Below are 26,977 nucleotides of genomic sequence, written 5' to 3'. Positions count from 1 at the left end.
CCTCCCTCTCTCCCTCTCTGTCCATGTCGGACAGCCTCGCTCTTTCCCTCACTTTCCCAAGTCTCACTCACGCTCTCTCCCACTCGGTTAGTGACTGGGCCTAGTTCCATCAGCCTTGGGGGGGAAAATCCAGAGGGAGTGAGATCTTCCTGCAGTTCTGTGGGATAGCCATCGAGCTGAACTTTACTGGATCGTTTGTGTGTGTGCAAACAATTACTTTTCCTTTACTGGATTGGAAGGTCATGTCCATGATTTCATCCAAGCTCTTGCATCCTTCATAACACAGTCATAACACTCCCACTGACCCCACTCATCCCAACACCACTACCAAAAAACCTGTTTGCAGGGCCAGAGATCCTCAGAATCCAGGCCGTCACTCCTGGACTGAGGGAGCGCCGCACTGTCTGAGGGTCAGCGCTGAGGGAGCGCCGCACTGTCGGAGGGTCAGTGCTGAGGGAGCGCTGCACTGTCAGAGGGTCAGCGCTGAGGGAGCGCCGCACTGTCGGAGGGTCAGCGCTGAGGGAGCGCCGCACTGTCGGAGGGTCAGTGCTGAGGGAGCGCTGCACTGTCAGAGGGTCAGCGCTGAGGGAGCGCCGCACTGTCGGAGGGTCGGTGCTGAGGGAGCGCCGCGCTGTCGGAGGGTCAGCGCTGAGGGAGCGCCGCACTGTGGGAGGGTCAGTGCTGAGGAAGCGGCGCGCTGTCGGAGGGTCAGCGCTGAGGGAGCGCCGCACTGTTGGAGGGTCAGTGCTGAGGGAGCGCCGCGCCGTCGGAGGGTCAGCGCTGAGGGAGCGCCGCACTGTCGGAGGGTCAGCGCTGAGGGAGCGCCGCGCTGTCGGAGGGTCAGTGCTGAGAGAGCGCCGCGCTGTCGGAGGGTCAGCGCTGAGGGAGCGCCGCGCTGTCGGAGGGTCAGCGCTGAGGGAGCGCCGCGCTGTCGGAGGGTCAGCGCCGCGCTGTCGGAGGGTCAGCGCCGAGGGAGCGCCGCGCTGTCGGAGGGTCAGCGCCGAGGGAGAGCCGCACTGTTGGGAGGGTCAGTGCTGAGGGAGCGCCGCGCTGTCGGAGGGTCAGTGCTGAGGGAGCGCCGCGCTGTCGGAGGGTCAGTGCTGAGGGAGCGCCGTGCTGTCGGAGGGTCAGCGCCGAGGGAGAGCCGCACTGTTGGGAGGGTCAGCGCTGAGGGAGCGCCGCACTGTCGGAGGGTCAGTGCTGAGGGAGCGCCGCGCTGTCGGAGGGTCAGCGCCGAGGGAGAGCCGCACTGTTGGGAGGGTCAGTGCTGAGGGAGCGCCGCACTGTTGGGAGGGTCAGTGCTCAGGGAGCGCCGCACTGTTGGGAGGGTCAGTGCTGAGGGAGCGCTGCACTGTTGGGAGGGTCAGTGCTGAGGGAGCGCCGCACTGTTGGGAGGGTCAGCGCCGAAAGGGATTTGGGTAATATTTCCAAGGGGCCTGAACACATATGCACGAGGCAACATTCTGGGGACACCCTTGGGTCTGGGATGCTCTCGATGTCTCTCATCGCACTACTTACGATATTGCCTCGATCATGTCAACCCCCATCTCGACACAGCAGTGTGCGTGGTCTGGCCTGGCCTCTGGTAATCCCGATACACAGTAGTAGCAGTCTCCCAGAATCTTGATCCTTAAACAGAAGTTCTCCTTTGAGGGGGGAACAAAGAGACACAGGAATCAGGGACAAAAACCGGCACTGGCAAAACATACCCAAAGGAACAGGAGGAGGGCCATTCAGCCCATCCGGCCTGTGCCTGCCCTTTGAAAGGTCTATCCAATTAGATCCCCACTCTTAATCGCTCCCAGCTCTTCCCTCACCACCCCCGCCCCATCTTCCTGCAGATTCTTCCCCTTCCAGTATTTATCCGATTCCCCCCCTCCTATTGAATCTGCTTCCACCGCCCTTTCAGGCAGCGCCTTCCAGATCACAACAACTCGCTGTGTTTATAAAAAATAATTCTCCTCATCTCCTCCCCACCCACCCCCACCCTCTGGTTCTGTTACCGATTCTCTTCAATCTGTGTCCCCTCTGGTTACCGACCCTCCCGCCCACTGGGAAACAGTCTCTCCCTCTCCTACTCTACCCCAAACCTCCCCCACTTCGTGATTTTGAACCCCTCAATTCAATCTCCCCTCCCTCCCTTAACCTTCTCTGCTCTAAGGAGAACAATCCCAGCTTCTCCAGTCCCCTCCACGTGAACTGAAGTCCCCTCATCCTCTCCCCTGGTTCTGGTAAATCTCCCTCCGCACCCTCTCCGAGACCCTCGACATCCTTCCTCGAGTGAGGGGCGCGGGATTGGGGACAGGGTTCTCCAGCTGGGGGCCTAACCCAGTGTTTTATAAAAGGGTTTAACATCACTTCCTTGCTTTTGTATTGAGTGCCCTTATTTACAAAGCCCAGTGTCCCATACACTTTCTCAAATGCCTCAGCAACTTTTCCTGCCACATTAATATGTTTGTGTACATATACTCCACACTCCCTCTCCTCCTGTAACCACATCGTCAAAAATTCCACCACTTAAATTATACTGCGTCTACATATCGTTCATTGACAGTCAGATAGTGAGGCTTCTGCCCATGTTAGAGCAGAGAGGGTATACACAGGAACAGGAGGAGGCCATTCAGCCCCTCCTCCCTCCTCGAGCCTGTTACACAGGAACAGAAGGAGGCCATTCAGCCCCTCTCCTCCTCCTCAAGCCTGTTACACAGGAACAGGAGGAGGCCATTCAGCCCCTCCTCCTCCTCGAGCCTGTTACACAGGAACAGGCCATTCAGCCCCTCCTCCTCCTCGAGCCTGTTACACAGGAACAGGAGGAGGCCATTCAGCCCCTCCTCCTCCTCGAGCCTATCACACAGGAACAGGAGGAGGCCATTCGATGGAGTTTAGAAGGATGAGGGGGGATCTGATTGAAACTTACAGAATACTGAAAGGCCTGGACAGAGTGGGACGTGGGGAAGATGTTTCCATGAGCAGGAGAGACTAGGACCCGAGGGGCATAGCCTCAGAGTAAAGGGAAGACCTTTTTAGAACAGAGATGAGGAGAAACTTCTTTAGCCAGAGAGTGGTGAATCTATGGAATTCATTGCCACAGAAGGCTGTGGAGGCCAGGTCATTGAGTGTATTTAAGACCAAGATAGATCGGTTCTTGACTGGTAAGGGGGATCAAAGGTTACGGGGAGAAGGCGGGAGAATGGGGTTGAGAAACTTATCAGCCATGATTGAATGGCGGAGCAGACTCGATGGGCCGAATGGCCTAATTTCTGCTCCTATGTCTTATGGTCTTATTCAGCCCCCCCTCCTTGAGCCTCCTGCCCCTCTCTACCTCCACTCAATGAGACTATGGCTGATCTGGGACCTAACTCCATCTCCCCACCTTCACCCCCATATCCCTCGATACCTTTGACTAACGAAAGTGTCTCAATCTCATTTAATCACCTCCTTAACCTTCTAAATTCCAGGGAGCCACCCTGTTTGGGGAGACGGGTTTGAGGTTCTGGACATTGGGGTGTGGGGTGAGGGGGAGGTGTGAGAAGGAACCTTATTCCCGGAGCGAGCGGTGACAACCTGGAACTCGCTGCCCCACGAGGTGGGGTGGGAGCGGAGACAGGGAATGATTCCGAAAGGGAATCGGATGCCCGAGGGGGAAATAAACTCGCAGGGGGTCACGGGGAATAGAGCGGGAGAGGTGGGCACTGACTGGATCGGTCTACGGAGAGCCGGCAGGGACCCGATGGGCTGAATGGCCTCCCTCCTTTGCTGTAGACGCCTCTAGTTTGTGTTTACTCTCCCCTCGGAGTCCCGAAGTCACTCTGAGAAGCGTGCACTGTGCTCCCTCCTAGCTGCCCCCAGACAGAGACTCTTCCCCCCACCCCCTGGTTAGGGAGAGTCTGGGACTCGGTGGGGTGGGGGGCAGAGTGTAAAAATCCCAGACAGACCCAAGGGATGAACAGAGCCCCGGGGAAGTTTTTTCTACTATTATTGGGGAACGGGGTGTGGGTGTCGCTGACCAGGTCAGCACTTATTACCCATCCCCAATTGCCCCTTGTTCAAAGGGGCAGTGAACAGCCAACCACATTGGTGTGGGGGAGGGGGTCTGGAGTCACGTGTAGGGCCAGACCGGGGTAAGGAGGGCAGATTTCCCCACCTCCCCTGAAGGGGAGCGAACCAGACGGGGTTTTTGACAACAATCGACAACGGTTTCGTGGTCACCGTCAGAGTTTTGGTTCCAGATTTTTTATTGGATTCAAGTTCCACCATCAGCCAGGGTGAGATTCCCTGGGTCTCGGGGTTACTTAGTCCAGTTTACTCAGACCACTACACACACCGCCGCCTCCCCGAAAGGGAGGGTCAGCGGCGCCACACCGTCCTATACTTACAGCTGCGAGTTTATCGAAACGCGCAAAGAGTTCGTTCAGAGTCATCACCAACTCTTGGGCTGTGCACTGTGACGCCAAGCCAGTGAATCCCTCAATGTCAGCGAACAGGATGCTGAGGAAGGAGGAAGACATGACAGAACAAGGTCAAAACCTTTCATAAAAAACCCCCCTCCCCGCAGCCCCCAGCCGGAGTACCCCACGTCCCCAATCCCGCGGACCCCTACACTCTAGGAAGGATGTCGAGGGTCATCGGAGAGGGTGCGGAGGGAGATTTATCAGAACCTGGGGGGAGGATGAGGGGACTTCAGTTCACCTGGAGAAGCTGGGATTGTTCTCCTTAGAGCAGAGAAGGTTAAGGGAGGGAGGGAGGGGGGGGGAGATTGGATCGAGGGGTTCAAAATCACGAAGGGGGGGGGTTTGGGGTAGAGTAGGAGAGGGAGAGACTGTTCCCCAGTGGGCGGGAGGGTCGGTAACCAGAGGGGACACAGATTGAAGAGAATCGGGAACAGAACCAGAGGGTGGGGGTGGGTGGGGAGGGAGATGAGGAGAATTATTTTTTATAAACACAGCGAGTTGTTGTGATCTGGAAGGCGCTGCCTGAAAGGGCGGTGGAAGCAGATTCAATAGGAGGGGGGCAATCGGATAAATACTGGAACGGGGGGGAAATTGCTGGGATATGTTCTATTCAACTGCTGGTCTCATGATATGGGTGATAGAGATAGAGTCAAAGATGGGGAGGAGAAAAGGGAGACAGGGAGAAACAGAGAGACAGAGAGAGAGAGAGAGAAGGACAGAGAGAGAGAGACAGAGAGAGAGAAGGACAGAGACAGAGAGAGGACAGAGAGAGAGAAGGACAGAGACAGAGAGAGGACAGAGAGAGAGAAGGACAGAGAAAGAGAGAAGGACAGAGAAAGAGAAGGACAGAGAGAGAGAGACAGAGAGAGAGAGAGAGAAGGAGAGAGAGAGAGAGACAGAGAGAGAGAAGGACAGAGACAGAGAGAGGACAGAGAGAGAGAAGGACAGAGAAAGAGAGAAGGACAGAGAAAGAGAAGGACAGAGACAGAGAGAGACAGAGACAGAGAAGGACAGAGAGAGAGAGAGACAGAGAGAGAGAAGGACAGAGAGCGAGAGAGATAGACAGAGAGAGACAGAGAGAGAGAAGGACAGAGAGAGAGGAGAGAGAGAGAGGACAGAGAAAGAGAGAAGGACAGAGAAAGAGAGAAGGACAGAGAGAGAGAAGGACAGAGACAGAGAGAGACAGAGAGAGAGAAGGACAGAGAGAGAGAGAGACAGAGAGAGAGAAAGACAGAGACAGAGAGAGACAGAGAGAGAGAAGGACAGAGAGAGAGAGACAGAGAGAGAGAGAAAGGACAGATAGAGAGAGGACAGAGAGAGAGAGAAAGGACAGAGAGAGAGAGAAGGACAGAGAAGACAGAGAGAGAGAGAAGGACAGAGAAAGAGAGAGGACAGAGACAGGAAAAAATTGAGAAACAGAGAGAGAAGGACAGAGAGATTGAGGGACAAGGAGGGAGGGGGACAGGGAGAGAGGGAGGGACAGGGAGAGAGGGAGGAACAGGGAGAGAGGGAGGGACAGCGAGAGAGGGAGGGACAGCGAGAGAGAGAGAGGGAGGGATAGACAGAGAGGAAGGGATAGACAGAGAGGGAGGGATAGAGAGAGGGAGGGATAGAGAGAGGGAGGGATAGACAGAGAGGGAGGGATAGAGAGAGAGAGAGAGTAAGGGATAGAGAGAGAGGGAGGGATAGAGAGAGAGGGACGGATAGAGAGAGAGGGACGGATAGAGAGAGAGGGACGGATAGAGGAGAGAGGGAGGGATAGAGGGAGGGTGGGATAGAGAGAGGGGGGATAGAGAGAGAGAGGGAAGGATAGAAAGAGAGAGAGGGAGGGATAGAGAGAGAGATAAAGAGAGAGAGAGGCAGACAGAGTTGTAGAGACAGACAGAGAGAGGGGGACAGGGGGCAGAGATACAGATTCTGATATGATCCCAGCTGGTGTTAATACTGGATGAGTCAGATCCAGAGTGGAACCTGGCTTGATAGATGAGTTTTTGTTTTAAGGCTGCGGAGGGGATTTGCTGAAACAGATTTTCACGTGAATCTTTTAACAAAAACACAAAACACCGATTAAACACGAAACAATGTCTCTACGACACTAGACAACGAAAAAGACGGGAAAGATGTCGGTGCAGATAACGAGGAAACAATGATTCAAACTCCCGCTCTCCCTTTCACCCCAGCGGTACCCTTCCAGACCCAACACTCCGGCCAAGAGGTACCTCCATTCCCACCCCCAGGCCAGGACTGGCTCATCGCAAAGAGGGTTCTCTCCCAGCGGACTCCTGAATGTTCACCAGAGGTCCTCTCGCAACTGGTATCTCCCTTCAGGTATCCACAAAGGGTCACTCTTAAACTCACCCTGACTCGAACTCCAGAGAAGTTCCTCCAACCCATTTCCTCAGCCGTCTGGCATCCATCCCAGCTGGAGTGCCCTGGGACCTTCCCTGCCTTCCCTCTGTGGTAGACCCCGACCAACTGGACTAAAGTCTTGCCGTCCTGTCTCTCCGTGTTGCGAGGTAACAGCCCAGCCTTTTCCCGCTTTTACTGCCTGTTGCACCTTCCCTAAGCGACGAACCCCTTGGTAACCCATCCCTTCCACGAGAAGAGTGGTAAACCCTCATTGAGAAGCCATGTAGGCCAACAGGCCCTGGGGTCTTCCTAGCTCCCTCTCAAACAAAGAAACTCCGAAATGAAACCAAAACCCAGGCTTCACCATTCCTGACGCACCAACAAAATAAGGTATGAATTAAATCTAAAGCCGTACCTCGTTCCCCACGCCACAAATACAAGTAGGGCTGACTCAAAGCTGCCTCCGGTCCCAAAGCGGAGGGCCAGAGATAGGAGGGAGTATTCCTCACCTGACATTGTCGTGTTTCTGGATGTAGATCTTATGGAACATCATGTCTTCTTTCTTGGCATTGATGTCCGCCTTCATCTCCATGGCAACGTGACGGGGTAGAACCGAGAGGAGGAGACGCTCCTGGGGAGGAGAGGAGGGGGGCCCCGCGTTAGAGAGGAATTCTGCGGCCGGTCACACTGCGACGCAGAGTGGGAGGCAAAGCTCGTGGAGGGCAGGAACTTCCTCTCTCCATTTCCCTGTCTCTCTGTGCGCCACCCCCATCCCCAACCTACTCAACACTTACTGTCCAACCCTAACTGCCCCTTGAGAAGCCAACCCTAATTGCCCCTTGAGAAGGTGGGGGTGAGCTGCCGCCTTGAACCGTGTGGTGTAGGTACACCCACGGCGCTGTTAGGGAGGGAGTTCCAGGATTTTGTCCGTGTGGTGTAGGTACACCCACGGCGCTGTTAGGGAGGGAGTTCCAGGATTTTGTCCCATGTGGTGTAGGTACACCCACGGTGCTGTTAGGGAGGGAGTTCCAGGATTTTGTCCCGTGTGTGGTGTAGGTACACCCACGGCGCTGTTAGGGAGGGAGTTCCAGGATTTTGTCCGTGTGGTGTAGGTACACCCACGGCGCTGTTAGGGAGGGAGTTCCAGGATTTTGTCCCGTGTGTGGTGTAGGTACACCCACGGCGCTGTTAGGGAGGGAGTTCCAGGATTTTGTCCGTGTGGTGTAGGTACACCCACGGCGCTGTTAGGGAGGGAGTTCCAGGATTTTGACCCGGTGACAGTGAAGGAACGGCCGATTATATTCCCAAGTCAGGATGGTGAGTGGCTCGGGAGGGGGAACTTGCAGGTGGTGGTGTTCCCCATGTGTCTGCTGCCCTCGTCCTTCTAGATGGTAGAGGTCGTGGGTTTGGGCGGCGCTGTTGAAGGAGCCCTTGGCGAGTTGCTGCAGTGCATCTTGTAGATGGTACACACACTGCTGCCCCTGTGCGTCGGTGGTGGTGGTGGAGGGAGTGAATGTTTGTGGATGGGGTGACCCATCGAGCGGGGGCTGCTTTGTCCTGGACGGTGTCGAGCTTCTCGAGTGTTGTGGGAGCCGCGCTCACCCAGGCAAGTGGGGAGAGGAAAGTTCCGGGAGTGAGATGACGGCCAACATACCTGCTGCTGGTTCTCTCGTTGGGAATGCAGACGAGCTTGGATACACGCCCTAGTTTCTCGGAATGCCTGGCGCTGTGACACCTCAGCTGGATAATGTGTACACACTCCAACAATGTTGGTACACAGGAGGATAAGCACGTTAGAGCTCAGCTGTGAATGTAAACACAGGAAGGAGGGGGGGTGGGGTGGAGACAGAGAGAGAGAGAGAGAGGAAGAGAGAAAGGATGGTGAACGGAACATCAAAGTTAGTCACGTTAGAGATTCCAGTCAATTTAAACAGATGCTTCACCAGCCTCCTCCAGCCTGCAGTGGATCCTGCAGGTGACAAGGTACCACGACAATATTCATTGCAAATCTTCACACAGTGAGTGATCCTTACCCTGAATAAACAGTGACTCTGTACAGTTACACAGTGAGTGACCCTTACCCTGAATAAACAGTGACTCTGTACAGTTACACAGTGAGTGATCCTTACCCTGAAAAAACAATGACTCTGTACAGTTACACAGTGAGTATCCTCACCCTGAATTAACAGTGACTCTGTACAGTTACAGAGTGAGTGATCCATACCCTGAATAAACAGTGACTCTGTACAGTTACACAGTGAGTGATCCTTACCCTGCTGAATAAACAGTGACTCTGTACAGTTACACAGTGAGTGATCCTTACCCTGAATAAACAGTGACTCTGTACAGTTACACAGTGAGTGATCCTTACCCTGAATAAACAGTGACTCTGTACAATTACACAGTGAGTGACCCTTACCCTGAATAAACAGCGACTCGGTACAGTTACACAGTGAGTGATCCTCACCCAGAATAAACAGTGACTCTGTACAGTTAGACAGTGAGTGATCCTTACCCTGAATAAACAGTGACTCTGTACAGTTACACAGTGAGTGATCCTTAACCTGAATAAACAGTGACTCTGTACAGTTACACAGTGAGTGATCCTCACCCTCAATAAACAGAGACTCTGTACAGTTACACAGTGAGTGACCCTTACCCTGAATAAACAGTGACTCTGTACAGTTACACAGTGAGTGATCCTTACCCTGAATAAACAGTGACTCTGCACAGTTACACATTGAGTGATCCTTACCCTGAATAAACAGTGACTCTGCACAGTTACACAGTGAGTGATCCGCACCCTGAATAAACAGTGACTCTGTACAGTTACACAGTGAGTGATCCTTACCCTGAATAAACAGTGACAATGTACAGTTAAACAGAGGGTGTACCTTACCCAGAATAAACAGTGACTCTGTACAGTTACACAGTGAGTGACCCTTACCCTGAATAAACAGTGACTCTGTACAATTACACAGTGAGTGATCCTTACCCTGAATAAACAGTGACTCTGTACAGTTACACAGTGAGTGTCCATTATCCAGCTGAATAAACAGTGACTCTGTACAGTTACACAGTGAGTGATCCTTACCCTGAATAAACAGTGACTCTGTACAGTTACACAGTGAGTGTCTCTTATCCTGCTGAATAAACAGTGAATCTGTACAGTGAAACAGTGAGTGCCCTTACTGAATAAACAGTGACTCTGTACAGATAACAGTGACAAATACTTATCCTGAATAAAAAGTAACTCTGTACAGTTACACAGTGAGTAACCCATGCCCTGAATGAACAGTGAATCTGTACAGTTACACAGTGAGTGATCCTTACCCTGAATAAACAGGGAGTCTGTACAGTTACACAGTGAGTGACCCTTACCCTGAATAAACTGTGACTCTGTACAGATACACAGTGAGTGCTCCATACCCTGAATAAACAGTGACAGTGTACAGTTATACAGTGAGTGACCCTTACCCTGAATAAACAGTGACTCTGTACAGTTACACAGTGAGTGATCCTTACCCTGAATAAACAGTGACTCTGTACAGTTACACAGTGAGTGTCTCTTATCCTGCTGAATAAACAGTGAATCTGTACAGTGAAACAGTGAGTGATCCTTACTGAATAAACAGTGACTCTGTACAGATAACAGTGACAAATACTTATCCTGAATAAAAAGTAACTCTGTACAGTTACACAGTGAGTAACCCATGCCCTGAATGAACAGTGAATCTGTACAGTTACACAGTGAGTGATCCTTACCCTGAATAAACAGTGAGTCTGTACAGTTACACAGTGAGTGACCCTTACCCTGAATAAACTGTGACTCTGTACAGATACACAGTGAGTGCTCCATACCCTGAATAAACAGTGACAGTGTACAGTTATACAGTGAGTGACCCTTACCCTGAATAAACAGTGACTCTGTACAGTTACACAGTGAGTGAACGTTACCCTGAATAAACAGTGATTCTGTACAGTTACACAGTGAGTAATCCTTACCCTGAATAAACAGTGACTCTGTACAGTTACACAGTGAGTGACCCTTACCCTGAATAAACAGTGACTCTGTACAGTTACACAGTGAGTGATCCTCACCCTGAATAAACAGTGATTCTGTACAGTTACACAGTGAGTAACCCTTACCCTGAATAAACAGTGACTCTGTACAGTTACACAGAGAGTGATCCTTACCCTGAATAAACAGTGACTCTGTACAGTTACAGAGTGAGTGATCCTTACCCTGAATAAACAGTGACTCTGTACAGTTACACAGTGTGTGATCTTAACCCTGAATAAACAGTGACTCTGTACAGTTACACAGTGAGTGACCCTTACCCTGCAGAATAAACAGTGACTCTGTACAGTTGCACAGTGACAGAACATTACCCTGTGAATAAACAGTGACTCTGTACAGTCATAGAGTGAGAAAACCTTGCCCTGAATAAACCGTGACTCTGTACAGTTACACAGTGAGTGACCCTTACCCTGCTGAAAAAACAGTGACTCTGTACAGTTACACAGTGAGTGATCATTACCCTGAATAAACAGTGACTCTGTACAGTTGCACAGTGAGTGACCCTTACCCTGAATAAACAGCGACTCGGTACAGTTACACAGTAAGTGATCCTCACCCTGAATAAACAGTGACTCTGTACAGTTAAACAGTGAGTGATCCTTACCCTGAATAAACAGTGACTCTGTACAGTTACACAGTGACTGGCCCTTACCCTGAATAAACAGTGACTCTGTACAGTTACACAGTGAGTGACCCTTACCCTGCTGAATAAACAGTGACTCTGTACAGTTAGACAGTGAGTGATCCTTACCCTGAATAAACAGTGACTCTGTACAGTTACACAGTGAGTGATCCTTAACCTGAATAAACAGTGACTCTGTACAGTTACACAGTGAGTGATCCTCACCCTGAATAAACAGAGACTCTGTACAGTTACACAGTGAGTGACCCTTACCCTGAATAAACAGTGACTCTGTACAGTTACACAGTGAGTGACCCTTACCCTTAATAAACAGTGACACTGTACAGTTACACAGTGAGTGATCCTTACCCTGAATAAACAGTGAATCTGTACAGTTACACAGTGAGTGAACCTTACCCTAAATAAACAGTGACTCTGTACAGTTACACAGTGAGTGACCCTTACCCTGCTGAATAAACAGTGATTCTATACAGTTACACAGTGAGTGACCCTCACCAGAATAAACAGTGACTCTGTACAGTTACACAGTAAATGATCCTTACCCTGAATAAACAGTGATTCTGTACAGTTACACAGTGAGTGACCCTTACCCTGAATAAACAGTGACTCTGTACAGTTACACAGTGATGACCCTTACCCTGAATAAACAGTGACTCTGTACTGTTACACAGTGAGTGATCCTTACCCAGAATAAACAGCGACTCTGTACAGTTACATAGTGCGTGATCCTAAATCTGAGTAAGCAGTAACTCAGTACAGTTACACTGTGAGTGACCTTAACCTGAATAAACAGAGAATCATTACAGTTACACAGTGATTGACCCTTACCCTGAATAAACAGTGACTCTGTACACTTATACAGTGAGTGACCCTTACCCTGCTGAATAAACAGTGACTCTGTACAGTTACACAGTGAGTGAACCTTACCCTGAATAAACAGTGACTCAGTACAGTTACACAGTGAGTGACCCTTACACTGAATAAACAGTGACTCTGTACAGTTACACAGTGAGTGTCCCTTATCCTGCTGAATAAACAGTGACTCTGTACAGTTACACAGTGAGTGTCCCTTATCCTGCTGAATAAACAGTGACTCTGTACGGTTACACAGTGAGTGATCCTTACCCTGAATAAACAGTGACTCTGTACAGTTACATAGAGAGTGATGCTTACCCTGAATAAACAGAGACTCTGTACAGTTATACAGTGAGTGACCCTTACCCTGAATAAACAGTGACTCTGTACAGTAACACAGTGAGTGATCCTCACCCTGAATAAACAGTGATTCTGTACAGTTACACAGTGAGTAACCCTTACCCTGAATAAACAGTGACTCTGTACAGTTACACAGTGAGTGACCCTTACCCTGCAGAATAAACAGTGACTCTGTACAGTTACACAGTGAGTAAACCTTACCCTGCTGAATAAACAGTGACTCTGTACAGTTGCACAGCGACAGAACATTACCCTGTGAATAAACAGTGACTCTGTACAGTCATAGAGTGAGAAATCCTTACCCTGAATAAAAAGTGACTCGGTACAGTTACACAGTGAGTGACCCTTACCCTGAATAAACAGTGACTCTGTACAGTTACATAGTGAGTGAACTTACCCGGAATAAACATTGACTCTGTACATTTACACAGTGAGTGATCCTTACCCAGCAGAATAAACAGTGACTCTGCACAGTTACACAGTGAGTGACCCTTACACTGAATAAACAGTGACTCTGTACAGTTGCATAGTGAGTGAACCTTACCTTGAATACACAGCGACACCATACAGTTACACAGTAAGTAACCAGCAGACTGAATAAACATGGCTCTGTACAGTTACACAGAGATGATCATTACCCTGAATAGACAGTGACTCGGTACAGTTACACTGTGAGTGACCTTAACGTGAATAAACAGAGAATCTATACAGTTACACAGTGGGTGATCCTCACCCTGAATAAACAGTGACTCTGTACAGTTACACAGTGATGATCCTTACCCTGAATAAACAGTGACTCTGTACAGTTACACAGTGAGTGATCCTTTCCCTGAATAAACAGTGACACTGTACAGTTACACAATGATTGACCTTTACCCTGAATAAACAGTGACTCTGTACAGTTACACTGTGAGTGACCCTTACCCTGAATAACCTGACACTGTACAGTCACACAGTGAGTGATCCTTACCCTGAATAAAGAGTGACTCTGTACAGTTACACAGTGAGTGATCCTTACACTGAATAAACAGTGACTCTGTACAGTTACATAGTGAGTGAACCATAGACTGAATAAACACTGACTCTGTACAGTTACACAGTGACAGAACATTACCCTGTGAATAAACAGTGACACTGCACAGTCATAGAGTGAGAAATCCTTACCCGGAATAAACAGTGACTCTGTACAGTTACACAGTGAGTGATCCTTACACTAATAAACAGTGACTTTGTACAGTTACACAGTGAGTGATCCTTACCCTGAATAAACAGTGACTCTGTACAGTTACACAGTGAGTGATCCTTACCCTGAATAAACAGTGACTCTGTACAGTTACACAGTGAATGATCCTAACCCGGAATAAACATTGATTCTGTACAGTTACACAGTAAGTGATCCTTACCAGAATAAACAGTGACTCTGTAGAGTTACACAATGAGAGACCCTTACCCTGAATAAACAGTGACTCTGTACAGTTACACAGTAAGTGATCCTTACCAGAATAAACAGTGACTCTGTACAGTTACACAGTGAGTGATCTTTACCCTGAATAAACAGTGACTCTGTACAGTTACACAGTGAGTAATCCTTACCCTGAATAAACAGTGACTCTGTACAGTTACACAGTGAGTGATCCTTACCCTGAATAAACAGTGACTCTGTACAGTTACACAGTGAGTGATCCTTGCCCTGAATAAACAGTGACTCTGTACAGTTACACAGTGAGTGAACCATATCCTGACTAAACAGTGACTCTGTTCAGTTACACAGTGAGTGATTCTTGCCCAGAATAAACAGTGACTCTGTACAGTTACACAGTGAGTAACCCTTAACAAGAATAAACAGTGACTCTGTACAGTTACACAGTGAGTGACCCTTACCCTGAATAAACAGGGATTCTGTACAGATACACAGTGAATGATCCTTACCCTGAATAAGCAGTGACTCTGTACAGTTACACAGTGAGTGACCTTTACCCTGAATAAACAGTGACACAGTACAGTTACACAGTGAGTGATCCTTACACTGAATAAACAGTGACTCTGTACAGTTACACAGTGAGTGACACTTTCCCTGAATAAACAGTGATTCTGTACAGTTAAAACAGTGTGTGACCCTTACACTGAATAAACAGTGACTCTGTACAGTTACACAGTGAGTGATCCGTACCCTGAATAAGCAGTGACTCTGTACAGTTACACAGTGTGACCCTTACCCTGAATAAACAGAGACTCTGTACTGTTACACAGTGAGTGATCCTTACCCTGAATAAACAGTGACTCTGTACAGTTACACAGTGAGTGATCCTTACCCTGAATAAACAGTGACTCTGTACATTTACACAGTGAGTGATGCTTACCCTGAATAAACAGTGACTCTGTACAGTTACACAGTGAGTGACATTTACCCTGAATAAACAGTGACTCTGTACTGTTACACAGTGAGTGATCCTTACCCTGAATAAACATTGACTCTGTACAGTTACACAGTGAGTGACCCTTACACTGAATAAACTGTGACTCTGTACAGTTACACAATAAGTGATCCTTACCATGAATAAATAGTGACTCTGTATAGTTTCACGGTGAGTGATCATTACCCTGTTGAATAAACAGTGGTTCTGTACAGTTACACAGTGAGTGACCCTCACCCTGAATAAACAGTGACTCTGTACAGTTACACAGTGAGTGATCCTTATCCTGAGTAAACAGTGACTCTGTACAGTTACACAGTGAGTGATCCATACCCTGAATAAACAGTGACTCTGTACAGTTACACAGTGAGTGATCGTCACCCTGAATAAACAGTGAATCTGTACAGTTACACAGTAAGTGATCCTTACCCTGAATAAACACTGCATCTGTACAGTTACACAGTGAGTGATCCTTATCCTGAATAAACAGTGAATCTGTACAGTTACACAGTGAGTGATCCATACCCTGAATAAACAGTGACTCTGTACAGTTACACAGTGAGTGATCCTCACCCTGAATAAACAGTGACTCTGTACAGTTACACAGTGAGTGATCCTAACCCTGAATAACCAGTGACTCTGTACAGTTACACAGTGAGTGATCCTTACCCTGAATAACCAGTGACTCTGTACAGTTACACAGTGAGTGATCCTCACTCTGAATAAACAGTGACTCTTTACAGTTACACAGTGAGTGATTCTTGCCCAGAATAAAAAGTGACTCTCTACAGTTACACAGTGAGTGACCCTTACCCTGAATAAACAGTGACTCTGTACAGTTACATAGTGAGTGAACCTTAGCTTGAATACACAGCGACACAATACAGTTACACAGTAAGTAACCCGCAGCCTGAATAAACAGTGACTCTGTACATTTACACTGTGATGATCCTTACCCTGAATAGACAGTGACTCTGTACAGTTACACTGTGAGTGACCTTAACCTGAATAAACAGAGAATCATTACAGTTACACAGTGAGTGATCCTCACCCTGAATAAACAGTGACTCTGTACAGTTACATAGTGATGATCCTTACCGTGAATAAACAGTGACTCTGTACAGTTACACAATGATTGACCTTTACCCAGAATAAACAGTGACTCTGTACAGTTACACAGTGAGTGGCCCTTACCCTGAATAACCTGACACTGTACAGTTACACAGTGAGTGATACTTACCCTGAATAAACAGTGACTCTGTACAGTTACACAGTGAGTGATCCTTACCCTGAATAATCAGTGACTCTGTACAGTTACATAGTGAGTGAACCTTAGACTGAATAAACACTGACTCTGTACAGTTACACAGTGAGAGAACATTACCCTGTGAATAAACAGTGACACTGTACAGCCATAGAGTGAGAAATCCTTACCCTGAATAAACAATGACTCTTCACAGTTACACAGTGAGTGATCCTTACCCTGAATAAACAGTGACTCTGTACAGTTACACAGTGAGTGATCCTCACCCTGAATAAACAGTGATTCTGTACAGTTACACAGTGAGTAACCCTTACCCTGAATAAACAGTGACTCTGTACAGTTACACAGAGAGTGATCCTTACCCTGAATAAACAGTGACTCTGTACAGTTACAGAGTGAGTGATCCTTACCCTGAATAAACAGTGACTCTGTACAGTTACAAAGTGAGTGAACGTTACCCTGAAAAAACAGTGACACTGTACAGTTACACAGTGAGTGACCCTTACCCTGAATAAACAGTGACTCTGTACAGTGATAAGGTGAGTGACCCTTAACCTGAATAACCAGTGACTCTGTACAGTTACACGGTGAGTGATCCTTACCCTGAATAAACAGTGACTCTGCACAGTTACACAGTGAGTGACCCTTACCCTGAATAAACAGTGACAATGTACAGTTACACAGTGAGTGATCATTACCCAGAATAAACAGTGACTCTGTACAGTTACACAGTGAGTGATCCTTACCCTGAATAAACAGTGACTCTGCACAGTTACACAGTGAGTGATCCTTACGCTGAATAAACAGTGACTCTGTACCATTAAACAGTGAGTCACCATTGCACTGAATAAACAATGACTCTGTACAGTGACACAGTGAGTGAGCCTTACCCTGAATAAACAGTGACTCTGTACTATTAAACAGTGAGTCACCATTGCACTGAATAAACAGTGACTCTGTACAGTTACACAGTGAGTGACCCTTACCCTGAATAAACAGTGACTCTGTACCATTAAACAGTGAGTCACCATTGCACTGAATAAACAGTGACTCTGTACAGTTACACAGTGAGTGATTCTTACCCTGCTGAATAAACAGTGACTCTGTAGAGTTACACAGTGAGTGATCCTTACCCTGAATAAACAGTGACTCTGTACAGTTACACAGTGAATGACACTTTCCCTGAATAAACAGTGACTCTGTACAGTTACACAGTGAGTGATCCTTACTCTGAATAAACAGTGACTCTGTACAGTTACACAGTGAATGACACTTTCCCTGAATAAACAGAGACTCTGTACAGTTACACAGTGAGTGATCCTTACCCTGAATAAACAGAGACACTCTACAGTTACACAGTGAGTGATCCTTACCCTGAATAAACAGTGACTCTGTACAGTTACACAGTGAGTGACACTCACCCTGAATAAACAGTGACTCAGTACAGTTACACAGTGAGTGATCCTTACACTGAATAAACAGCGACTCTGTACAGTTACACAGTGAGTGACCCTTACCCTGAATAAACAGTGACTCTGTACAGTTACACAGTGAGTGATCCTTACCCTGAATAAACAGTGACTCTGTACCGTTAAACAGTGAGTCACCATTGCAAAGAATAAACAGTGACTCAGTACAGTTACACAGTGAGTGATCTATACCCTGAATAAACAGTGACTCTGTACAGTTACACAGTGAGTGATCCTTACCCTGAATAAACAGTGACTCTGAACAGTTTCACAGTGAAAGACCCTGACCCTGAATAAACAGTGACTCTGTACAGTTACACAGTGAGTGATCCTTACACTGAATAAACATTGATTCTGTACAGTTACAGAGTGAGTGACCCTTACCCTGAATAAACAGTGACTCTGTACAGTTACACAGTGAGTGATCCTTACCCTGAATAAACATTGACTCTGTACAGTTACACATTGAGTGATCGTTACCCTGAATAAACAGTGACTCTGTACAGTTACACAGTGAGTGACCCTTACCCTTAATAAACAGTGACTCTGTACAGTTACACAGTGAGTGGTCCTCACCCTGAATAAACAGTGACTCTGTACAGTTACACAGTGAGAGACCATGACCCTGAATAAACAGTGACTCTGTACAGTTACACATTGAGTGATCCTTTGCCTGAATAAACAGTGACTCTGTACAGTTACACAGTGAGTGACCCTTACCCTCAATAAACAGTGACTCTGTACAGTGACACAGTGAGTGACCCTTACCCTGAATAAACAGTGACTCTGTACAGTTACACAGTGAGTGATCCTTACCCTGAATAAACAGTGACCCTGTACAGTTACACAGTGAGTGATACATACCCTGAATAAACAGTGACTCTGTACAGTTACACAGTGAGTGATCCTCACCCTCAATAAACAGTGACTCAGTACAGTTACACAGTGAGTAACCCATGCCCTGAATAAACAGTGTCTATGTTCAGTTACACAGTGAGTGATCCTCACCCTGAATAAACAGTGAGTCTGTACAGTTACACAGTGAGTGACCTTTACCCTGAATAAACAGTGACTCTGTACAGTTACACAGTGAGTGATTCTTGCCCAGAATAAACAGTGACTATGTTCAGTTGAACATTGAGTGAATCTTGCACAGAATAAACAGTGACTCTGTACAGTTACACAGTGAGTGACCCATACCCTGAAAAAACAGTGACTCTCTACACTTACACAGTGAGTGACAATTACCCTGAATAACCAGTGACTCTGTACAGTTACACAGTGAGTGATCCTTACCCTGAATAAACAGTGACTCTGTACAGTTACACAGTGAGTGATCCTTACCCTGAATAAACAGGGATTCTGTACAGTTACAATTTGAATGACACTTTCCTGAATACAAAGCGACTCTGTACAGTTAAACAGTGAGTGACCCATACCCTGAATAGGTGGTGACCCTGTACATTTACACAGTGAGTGACCATTACCCTGAATAAACAGTGACTCTGTACAGTTACACAGTGAGTGATCCTTACCCTGAATAAACATGACTCTGTACAGTTACACAGTGAGTGACCCTTACCCTGAATAAACAGTGACTCTGTACAGTTACTCAGTCAGTGATCCTTACCCAGAATAAGAAGGGATTCTGTACAGTTGCAGAGTGAATGACACTTGCCCTGAATAAACAGTGACTCTGTACAGTTACACAGTGAGTGATTCTTGCTCAGCATAAACAGTGTCTATGATCAGTTACACAGTGAGTGATCCTCACCCTGAATAAACAGTGACTCTGTACAGTTACTCAGAGATTGATCCTTACCCTGGATAAACAGTGACTCTGTACAGTTACACAGTGAGTGACCTTTACCCTGAATAAACAGTGACTCTGTACAGTTACACAGTGAGTGATTCTTGCCCAGAATAAACAGTGACTATGTTCAGTTGCACATTGAGTGAATCTTGCACAGAATAAACACTGACACTGTACAGTTACACAGTGAGTGACCCATAACCTGAAAAAACAGTGACTCTCTACACTTACACAGTTAGTGACCATTACCCTGAATAAACAGTGACTCTGTACAGTGATAAGGTGAGTGACCCTTACCCTGAATAACCAGTGACTCTGTACAGTTACACAGTGAGTGATCCTTACCCTGAATAAACAGTTACTCTGTACAGTTACACAGTGAGTGATCCTTACCCTGAATAAACAGGGATTCTGTACAGTTACACTTTGAATGACACTTTCCTGAATAAACAGTGACTCTGTACGGTTACACAGTGAGTGATCCTTACCCTGAATAAACAGTGACTCTGCACAGTTACACAGTGAGTGACACTTACCCTGAATAAACAGTGACAATGTCCAGTTACACAGTGAGTGATCCTGACCCAGAATAAACAGTGACTCTGTACAGTTACACAGTGAGTGATCCTTACCCTGAATAAACAGTGACTCTGCACAGTTACACAGTGTGTGACCCTTATCCTGATTAAACAGTGACTCTGTACCATTAAACAGTGAGTCACCATTGCACTGAATAAACAGTGACTCTGTACAGTTACACAGTGAGTGATCTTTACCCTGAATAAACAGTGACTCTGTACAGTTACACAGTGAGTGAACCTTACCCTGAATAAACAGTGACTCTGTACCATTAAACAGTGAGTCACCATTGTACTGAATAAACAGTGACTCTGTACAGTTACACAGTGAGTGACCCTTACCCTGAATAAACAGTGACTCTGTACCATTAAACAGTGAGTCACCATTGCACTGAATAAACAGTGACTCTGTACAGTTACACAGTGAGTGATCCTTACCCTGCTGAAGAAACAGTGACACTGTACAGTTACACAGTGAGTGATCCTTAGCCTGAATAAACAGTGACTCTGTACTGTTACACAGTGAGTGACCCTTACCCTGAATAAACAGTGACTCTGTACAGTTAAACAGTGAGTGATCCTTACCCTGAATAAACAGTGACTCTGTACAGTTACACAGTGAGTGACACTCACCCTGAATAAACAGTGACTCAGTACAGTGACACAGTGAGTGATCCTTACACTGAATAAACAGCAACTCTGTACAGTTACACAGAGAGTGACCCTTACCCTGCTGAATAAACAGTGACTCTGTACAGTTAAACAGTGAGTCACCATTGCAAAGAATATACAGTGACTCAGTACAGTTACACAGTGAGTGATCTTTACACTGAATAAACAGTGACTCTGTACAGTTACACAGTGAGTGATCCTTTCCCTGAATAAACAGTGACTCTGTACCGTTAAACAGTGAGTCACCATTGCAAAGAATATACAGTGACTCAGTACAGTTACACAGTGAGTGATCTTTACCCTGAATAAACAGTGAATCTGAACAGTTTCACAGTGAAAGACCCTGACCCTGAATAAACAGTGACTCTGTACAGTTACACAGTGAGTGATCATTACCCTGAATAAACAGTGACTCTGTACAGTTACACAGTGAGTGACTCTTACCCTGAATAAACAGTGACTCTGTACAGTTACACAGTGAGTGGTCCTCACCCTGAATAAACAGTGACTCTGTACAGTTACACAGTGAGAGACCCTGACCCTGAATAAACAGTGACTCTGTACAGTTACACAATGAGTGATCCTTACCCTGAATAAACAGTGACTCTGTACAGATACACAGTGAGTGATCCTTACCCAGAATTAACATGACTCTGTACAGTTACACAGTGAGTGATCCTCACCCTGAATAAACAGTGACTATTTACAGTTACCCAGTGAGTGATCCTCACGCTGAAAAAAGAGCAACTCTGTACAGTTACACAGTGAGTGACCTTACCCTGAATAAACAGTGACTCTGTACAGTTACACAGTGATTGATCCTTAGCCTGAACAAACAGTGACTCTGTACAGTTACACAGTGAGTGATCATTACCCAGAATAAATAGTGACTCTGTACAGTTACACGTTGAGTGACTCTCACCCTGAATAAACAGTGACTCTGTACAGTTACACAGTGACTGAACCTTAGCCTGAATAAACAGTGACTCTGTACAGTTACACAGTGAGTGACCCTTACCCTGAATAAACAGTGACTCTGTACAGTTACACAGTGAGTGATCTTCACACTGAATAAACAGTGACTCTGTACAGTTACAATTTGAATGACACTTTCCCTGAATAAACAGTGACTCTGTACAGTTACACAGCGAGTGATCCTTACCCTGAATAAACAGTGACTCTGTACAGTTACACAGTGAGTGATCCTTACACTGAATAAACAGTGACTCTGTACAGTTACAGTGAGTGATCCTTACCCTGAATAAACAGTGACTCTGTACAGTTACACAGTGAGTGAACTTTACCCTGAATAAACAGTGACTCTGTACAGTTACACAGTGAGTGATCCTTACCCTGAATAAACAGTGACTCTGTAAAGTTACACCGTGAGTGATCCTTTCCCTGAATAAACAGTGACTCTGTACAGTTACACAGCGAGTGATCCTTACCCTGAATAAACAGTGACTCTGTACAGTTACACAGTGAGTGATCCTTACACTGAATAAACAGTGACTCTGTACAGTTACAGTGAGTGATCCTTACCCTGAATAAACAGTGACTCTGTACAGTTACACAGTGAGTGACTCTTACCCTGAATAAACAGTGACTCTGTACAGTTACACAGTGAGTGGTCCTCACCCTGAATAAACAGTGACTCTGTACAGTTACACAGTGAGAGACCCTGACCCTGAATAAACAGTGACTCTGTACAGTTACACAATGAGTGATCCTTACCCTGAATAAACAGTGACTCTGTACAGTTACACATTGAGTGATCCTTTGCCAGAATGAACAGTGACTCTGTACAGTTACACAGTGAGTGACCCTTACCCTGAATAAACAGTGACTCTGTAAAGTTACACCGTGAGTGATCCTTTCCCTGAATAAACAGTGACTCTGTACAGTTACACAGCGAGTGATCCTTACCCTGAATAAACAGTGACTCTGTACAGTTACACAGTGAGTGATCCTTACACTGAATAAACAGTGACTCTGTACAGTTACAGTGAGTGATCCTTACCCTGAATAAACAGTGACTCTGTACAGTTACACAGTGAGTGACTCTTACCCTGAATAAACAGTGACTCTGTACAGTTACACAGTGAGTGGTCCTCACCCTGAATAAACAGTGACTCTGTACAGTTACAATTTGAATGACACTTTCCCTGAATAAACAGTGACTCTGTACAGTTACACAGCGAGTGATCCTTACCCTGAATAAACAGTGACTCTGTACAGTTACACAGTGAGTGATCCTTACACTGAATAAACAGTGACTCTGTACAGTTACAGTGAGTGATCCTTACCCTGAATAAACAGTGACTCTGTACAGTTACACAGTGAGTGAACTTTACCCTGAATAAACAGTGACTCTGTACAGTTACACAGTGAGTGATCCTTACCCTGAATAAACAGTGACTCTGTAAAGTTACACCGTGAGTGATCCTTTCCCTGAATAAACAGTGACTCTGTACAGTTACACAGCGAGTGATCCTTACCCTGAATAAACAGTGACTCTGTACAGTTACACAGTGAGTGATCCTTACACTGAATAAACAGTGACTCTGTACAGTTACAGTGAGTGATCCTTACCCTGAATAAACAGTGACTCTGTACAGTTACACAGTGAGTGACTCTTACCCTGAATAAACAGTGACTCTGTACAGTTACACAGTGAGTGGTCCTCACCCTGAATAAACAGTGACTCTGTACAGTTACACAGTGAGAGACCCTGACCCTGAATAAACAGTGACTCTGTACAGTTACACAATGAGTGATCCTTACCCTGAATAAACAGTGACTCTGTACAGTTACACATTGAGTGATCCTTTGCCAGAATGAACAGTGACTCTGTACAGTTACACAGTGAGTGACCCTTACCCTGAATAAACAGTGACTCTGTAAAGTTACACCGTGAGTGATCCTTTCCCTGAATAAACAGTGACTCTGTACAGTTACACAGCGAGTGATCCTTACCCTGAATAAACAGTGACTCTGTACAGTTACACAGTGAGTGATCCTTACACTGAATAAACAGTGACTCTGTACAGTTACAGTGAGTGATCCTTACCCTGAATAAACAGTGACTCTGTACAGTTACACAGTGAGTGACTCTTACCCTGAATAAACAGTGACTCTGTACAGTTACACAGTGAGTGGTCCTCACCCTGAATAAACAGTGACTCTGTACAGTTACACAGTGAGAGACCCTGACCCTGAATAAACAGTGACTCTGTACAGTTACACAATGAGTGATCCTTACCCTGAATAAACAGTGACTCTGTACAGTTACACATTGAGTGATCCTTTGCCAGAATGAACAGTGACTCTGTACAGTTACACAGTGAGTGACCCTTACCCTGAATAAACAGTGACTCTGTACAGTGACACAGTGAGTGACACTAACCCTGAATAAACATTGACTCTGTACAGTTACACAGTGAGTAATCCTTAACCTGAATAAACAGTGACTCTGTACAGTTACACAGTGAGTGATCCTTAACCTGAATAAACAGTGAATCTGTACAGTTACAAAGTGAGTGACCTTACCCTGAATAAACAGTGACTCTGTACAGTTACACAGTGAGTGATCCTTACCCTGAATAAACAGTGACTCAGTACAGTTACACAGTGGGTGATCCTTACCCTGAATAAACAGTGACTCAGGACAGTTGCACAGTGAGTGATCCTTACCCTGAATAAACAGTGACTCTGTACAGTTACACAGTGAGTGACCCTTACCCTGAATAAACAGTGCCTCTGTACAGTTACACAGTGAGTGACCCCTACCCTGAATAAACAGTGACTCTGTACAGTTACACAGAGAGTGATCCTTACCCTGAATAAACAGTGACTCTGTACAGTTACACAGTGAGTGACCCTTACCCTGAATAAACAATGACTCTGTACAACTACACAGTGAGGGATCCTTACCCTGAATAAACAGTGACTCTGTACAGTGACACAGTGAGTGACCCATACCCTGAATAAACAGTGAATCTGTACAGTTACACAGTGAGTGATCCTCACCCTGAATAAACAGTGATTCTGCACAGTTACACAGTGAGTGATCCTCACCCTGAAAAAACAGTGACTCTGTACTGTTAGACAGTGAGTGTCCATAGCCTGAATAAATAGTGACTCTGTACAGTTACACAGTGAGTGATCCTTACCCTGAATAAACAGTGACTCTGTACAGTTACACAGTGAGTGATCCTTACCCTGAATAAACAGTGACTCTGTACAGTTACACATTGAGTGATCCTTACCCTGAATGAAAAGTGACTCTGTACAGTTACACATTGAGTGATCCATACCCTGAATAAACAGTGGCTCTGTACAGTTACACAGTGAGTGATCCATACCCTGAATTAACAGTGACTCTGTACAGTTACACAGTGAGTGATCCTTACCCTGAATAAACAGTGGCTCTGTACAGTTACACAGTGAGTGATCCATACCCTGAATTAACAGTGACTCTGTACAGTTACACAGTGAGTGATCCATACCCTGAATTAACAGTGACTCTGTACAGTTACACAGTGAGTAACCCTTACCCTGTATAAACAGTGACGCTGTACAGTTACACAGTGAGTGATCCATACCCTGAATTAACAGTGACTCTGTACAGTTACACAGTGAGTGATCCTTACCCTGAATAAACAGTGACTCTGTACAGTTACACATTGAGTGATCCTTACCCTGAATGAAAAGTGACTCTGTACAGTTACACATTGAGTGATCCATACCCTGAATAAACAGTGGCTCTGTACAGTTACACATAGAGTGATCCTTACCCTGAATAAACAGTGACTCTGTACAGTTACACAGTGAGTGATCCTTACCCTGAATAAACAGTGAGTCTGTACAGTTGCAGAGTGAGTGATCCTCACCCTGAAAAAACAGTGACTCTGTACAGTTACACAGTGAGTGATCCTTACCCTGTATAAACAGTGACTCTGTACAGTTACACAGTGAGTGACCCTTACCCTGATTAAACAGTGACTCTGTACAGTTACACAGTGAGTCATCCATGTCCTGAATAAATAGTGACTCCATACAGTTACACAGTGAGTATCCTTACCCTGAACAAACAGTGATTCTGTGCAGTTAGACAGTGAGTGATCCTTACCCTGAATAAACAGTGACTCTGTACCGTTACACTGTGAGTGATCATTACCCTGAATAAACAGGGATTCTGTACAGTCACACAGAAAGTGACCCATACCCTGCTGAGTAAACCGTGAATCGGGTCAGTTACATAGTGAGTGACCCTTTCCCTGAATAAACAGTGAATCAGTACACATGCACAGTAAGTGATCCTTACCCTGAATGAACGGTGACTCTGTACAGTTACACAGTGATTGACCCTTACCCTGAATAAACAGTGACTCTGTACAGTTACAGGGTGAGTGACCCATACCCTGAATAAACAGTGACTCTGTAGAGTTACACAGTGAGTGACCCTTACCCTGAATAAACAGTAACTCTGTAAAGTTATAGTGAGTGACCCTTACCCTGAATAAACAGTGACTCTGTACAGTTACACAGTGAGTGATCCTTACCCTGAATAAACGGCGACTCTGTACAGTTACACAGTGAGTGATCCTTACCCTGAATAAACAGTGACTCTGTACAGTTACACAGTGAGTGATCCTTACCCTGAATAAATAGTGACTCTGTACAGTTACAAAGTGAGTGATCCATACCCTGAATAAACATTGACTCTGTACAGTTACACAGTCAGTGATTCTTACCCTGAATAAACAGTGACTCTGTACAGTTAGACGGTGAGTGCTCCATAACCTGAATAAACAGTGACTCTGTACAGTTACACAGTGAGTGACCCTTACCCTCAATAAACAGTGACGCCGTACAGTAACACAGTGAGTGATCCTTACGCTGAATAAACAGTGACTCTGTACAGTTACAAAGTGAGTGATCGTTACCCTGAATAAACAGTGACTCTGTACAGTAACACAGTGAGTGATCCTTACCCTGAATAAACAGTGACTCTGTACAGTTACAC

At 46.2% G+C, this 26,977-nt stretch overlaps 1 protein-coding gene across 1 annotated transcript; it reads right to left on the bottom strand.

Moving 5' to 3' along the window:
* Positions 1-1,518: 1,518 nt before the first annotated feature.
* Positions 1,519-8,602, bottom strand: LOC144676974 (adenylate cyclase type 6-like; the record flags this gene model as incomplete). Its single annotated transcript, XM_078537239.1, has 4 exons — positions 8,455-8,602; positions 7,310-7,431; positions 4,377-4,488; positions 1,519-1,646 (listed from the first exon to the last, which is right to left on the bottom strand). Coding segments are annotated over exons 2-4 (323 nt in total), but the record flags the coding sequence as incomplete, so codon positions are not given.
* Between the last annotated feature and the right edge of the window lie 18,375 nt (positions 8,603-26,977).

Source organism: Cetorhinus maximus, unplaced genomic scaffold (assembly GCF_964194155.1).
Source record: "Cetorhinus maximus unplaced genomic scaffold, sCetMax3.hap1.1 HAP1_SCAFFOLD_2091, whole genome shotgun sequence".
NCBI lineage: Eukaryota > Metazoa > Chordata > Chondrichthyes > Lamniformes > Cetorhinidae > Cetorhinus > Cetorhinus maximus.
The sequence above is the reverse complement of the archived record's forward strand: the minus strand, read 5'-3'. Positions and strand labels throughout refer to the sequence as shown.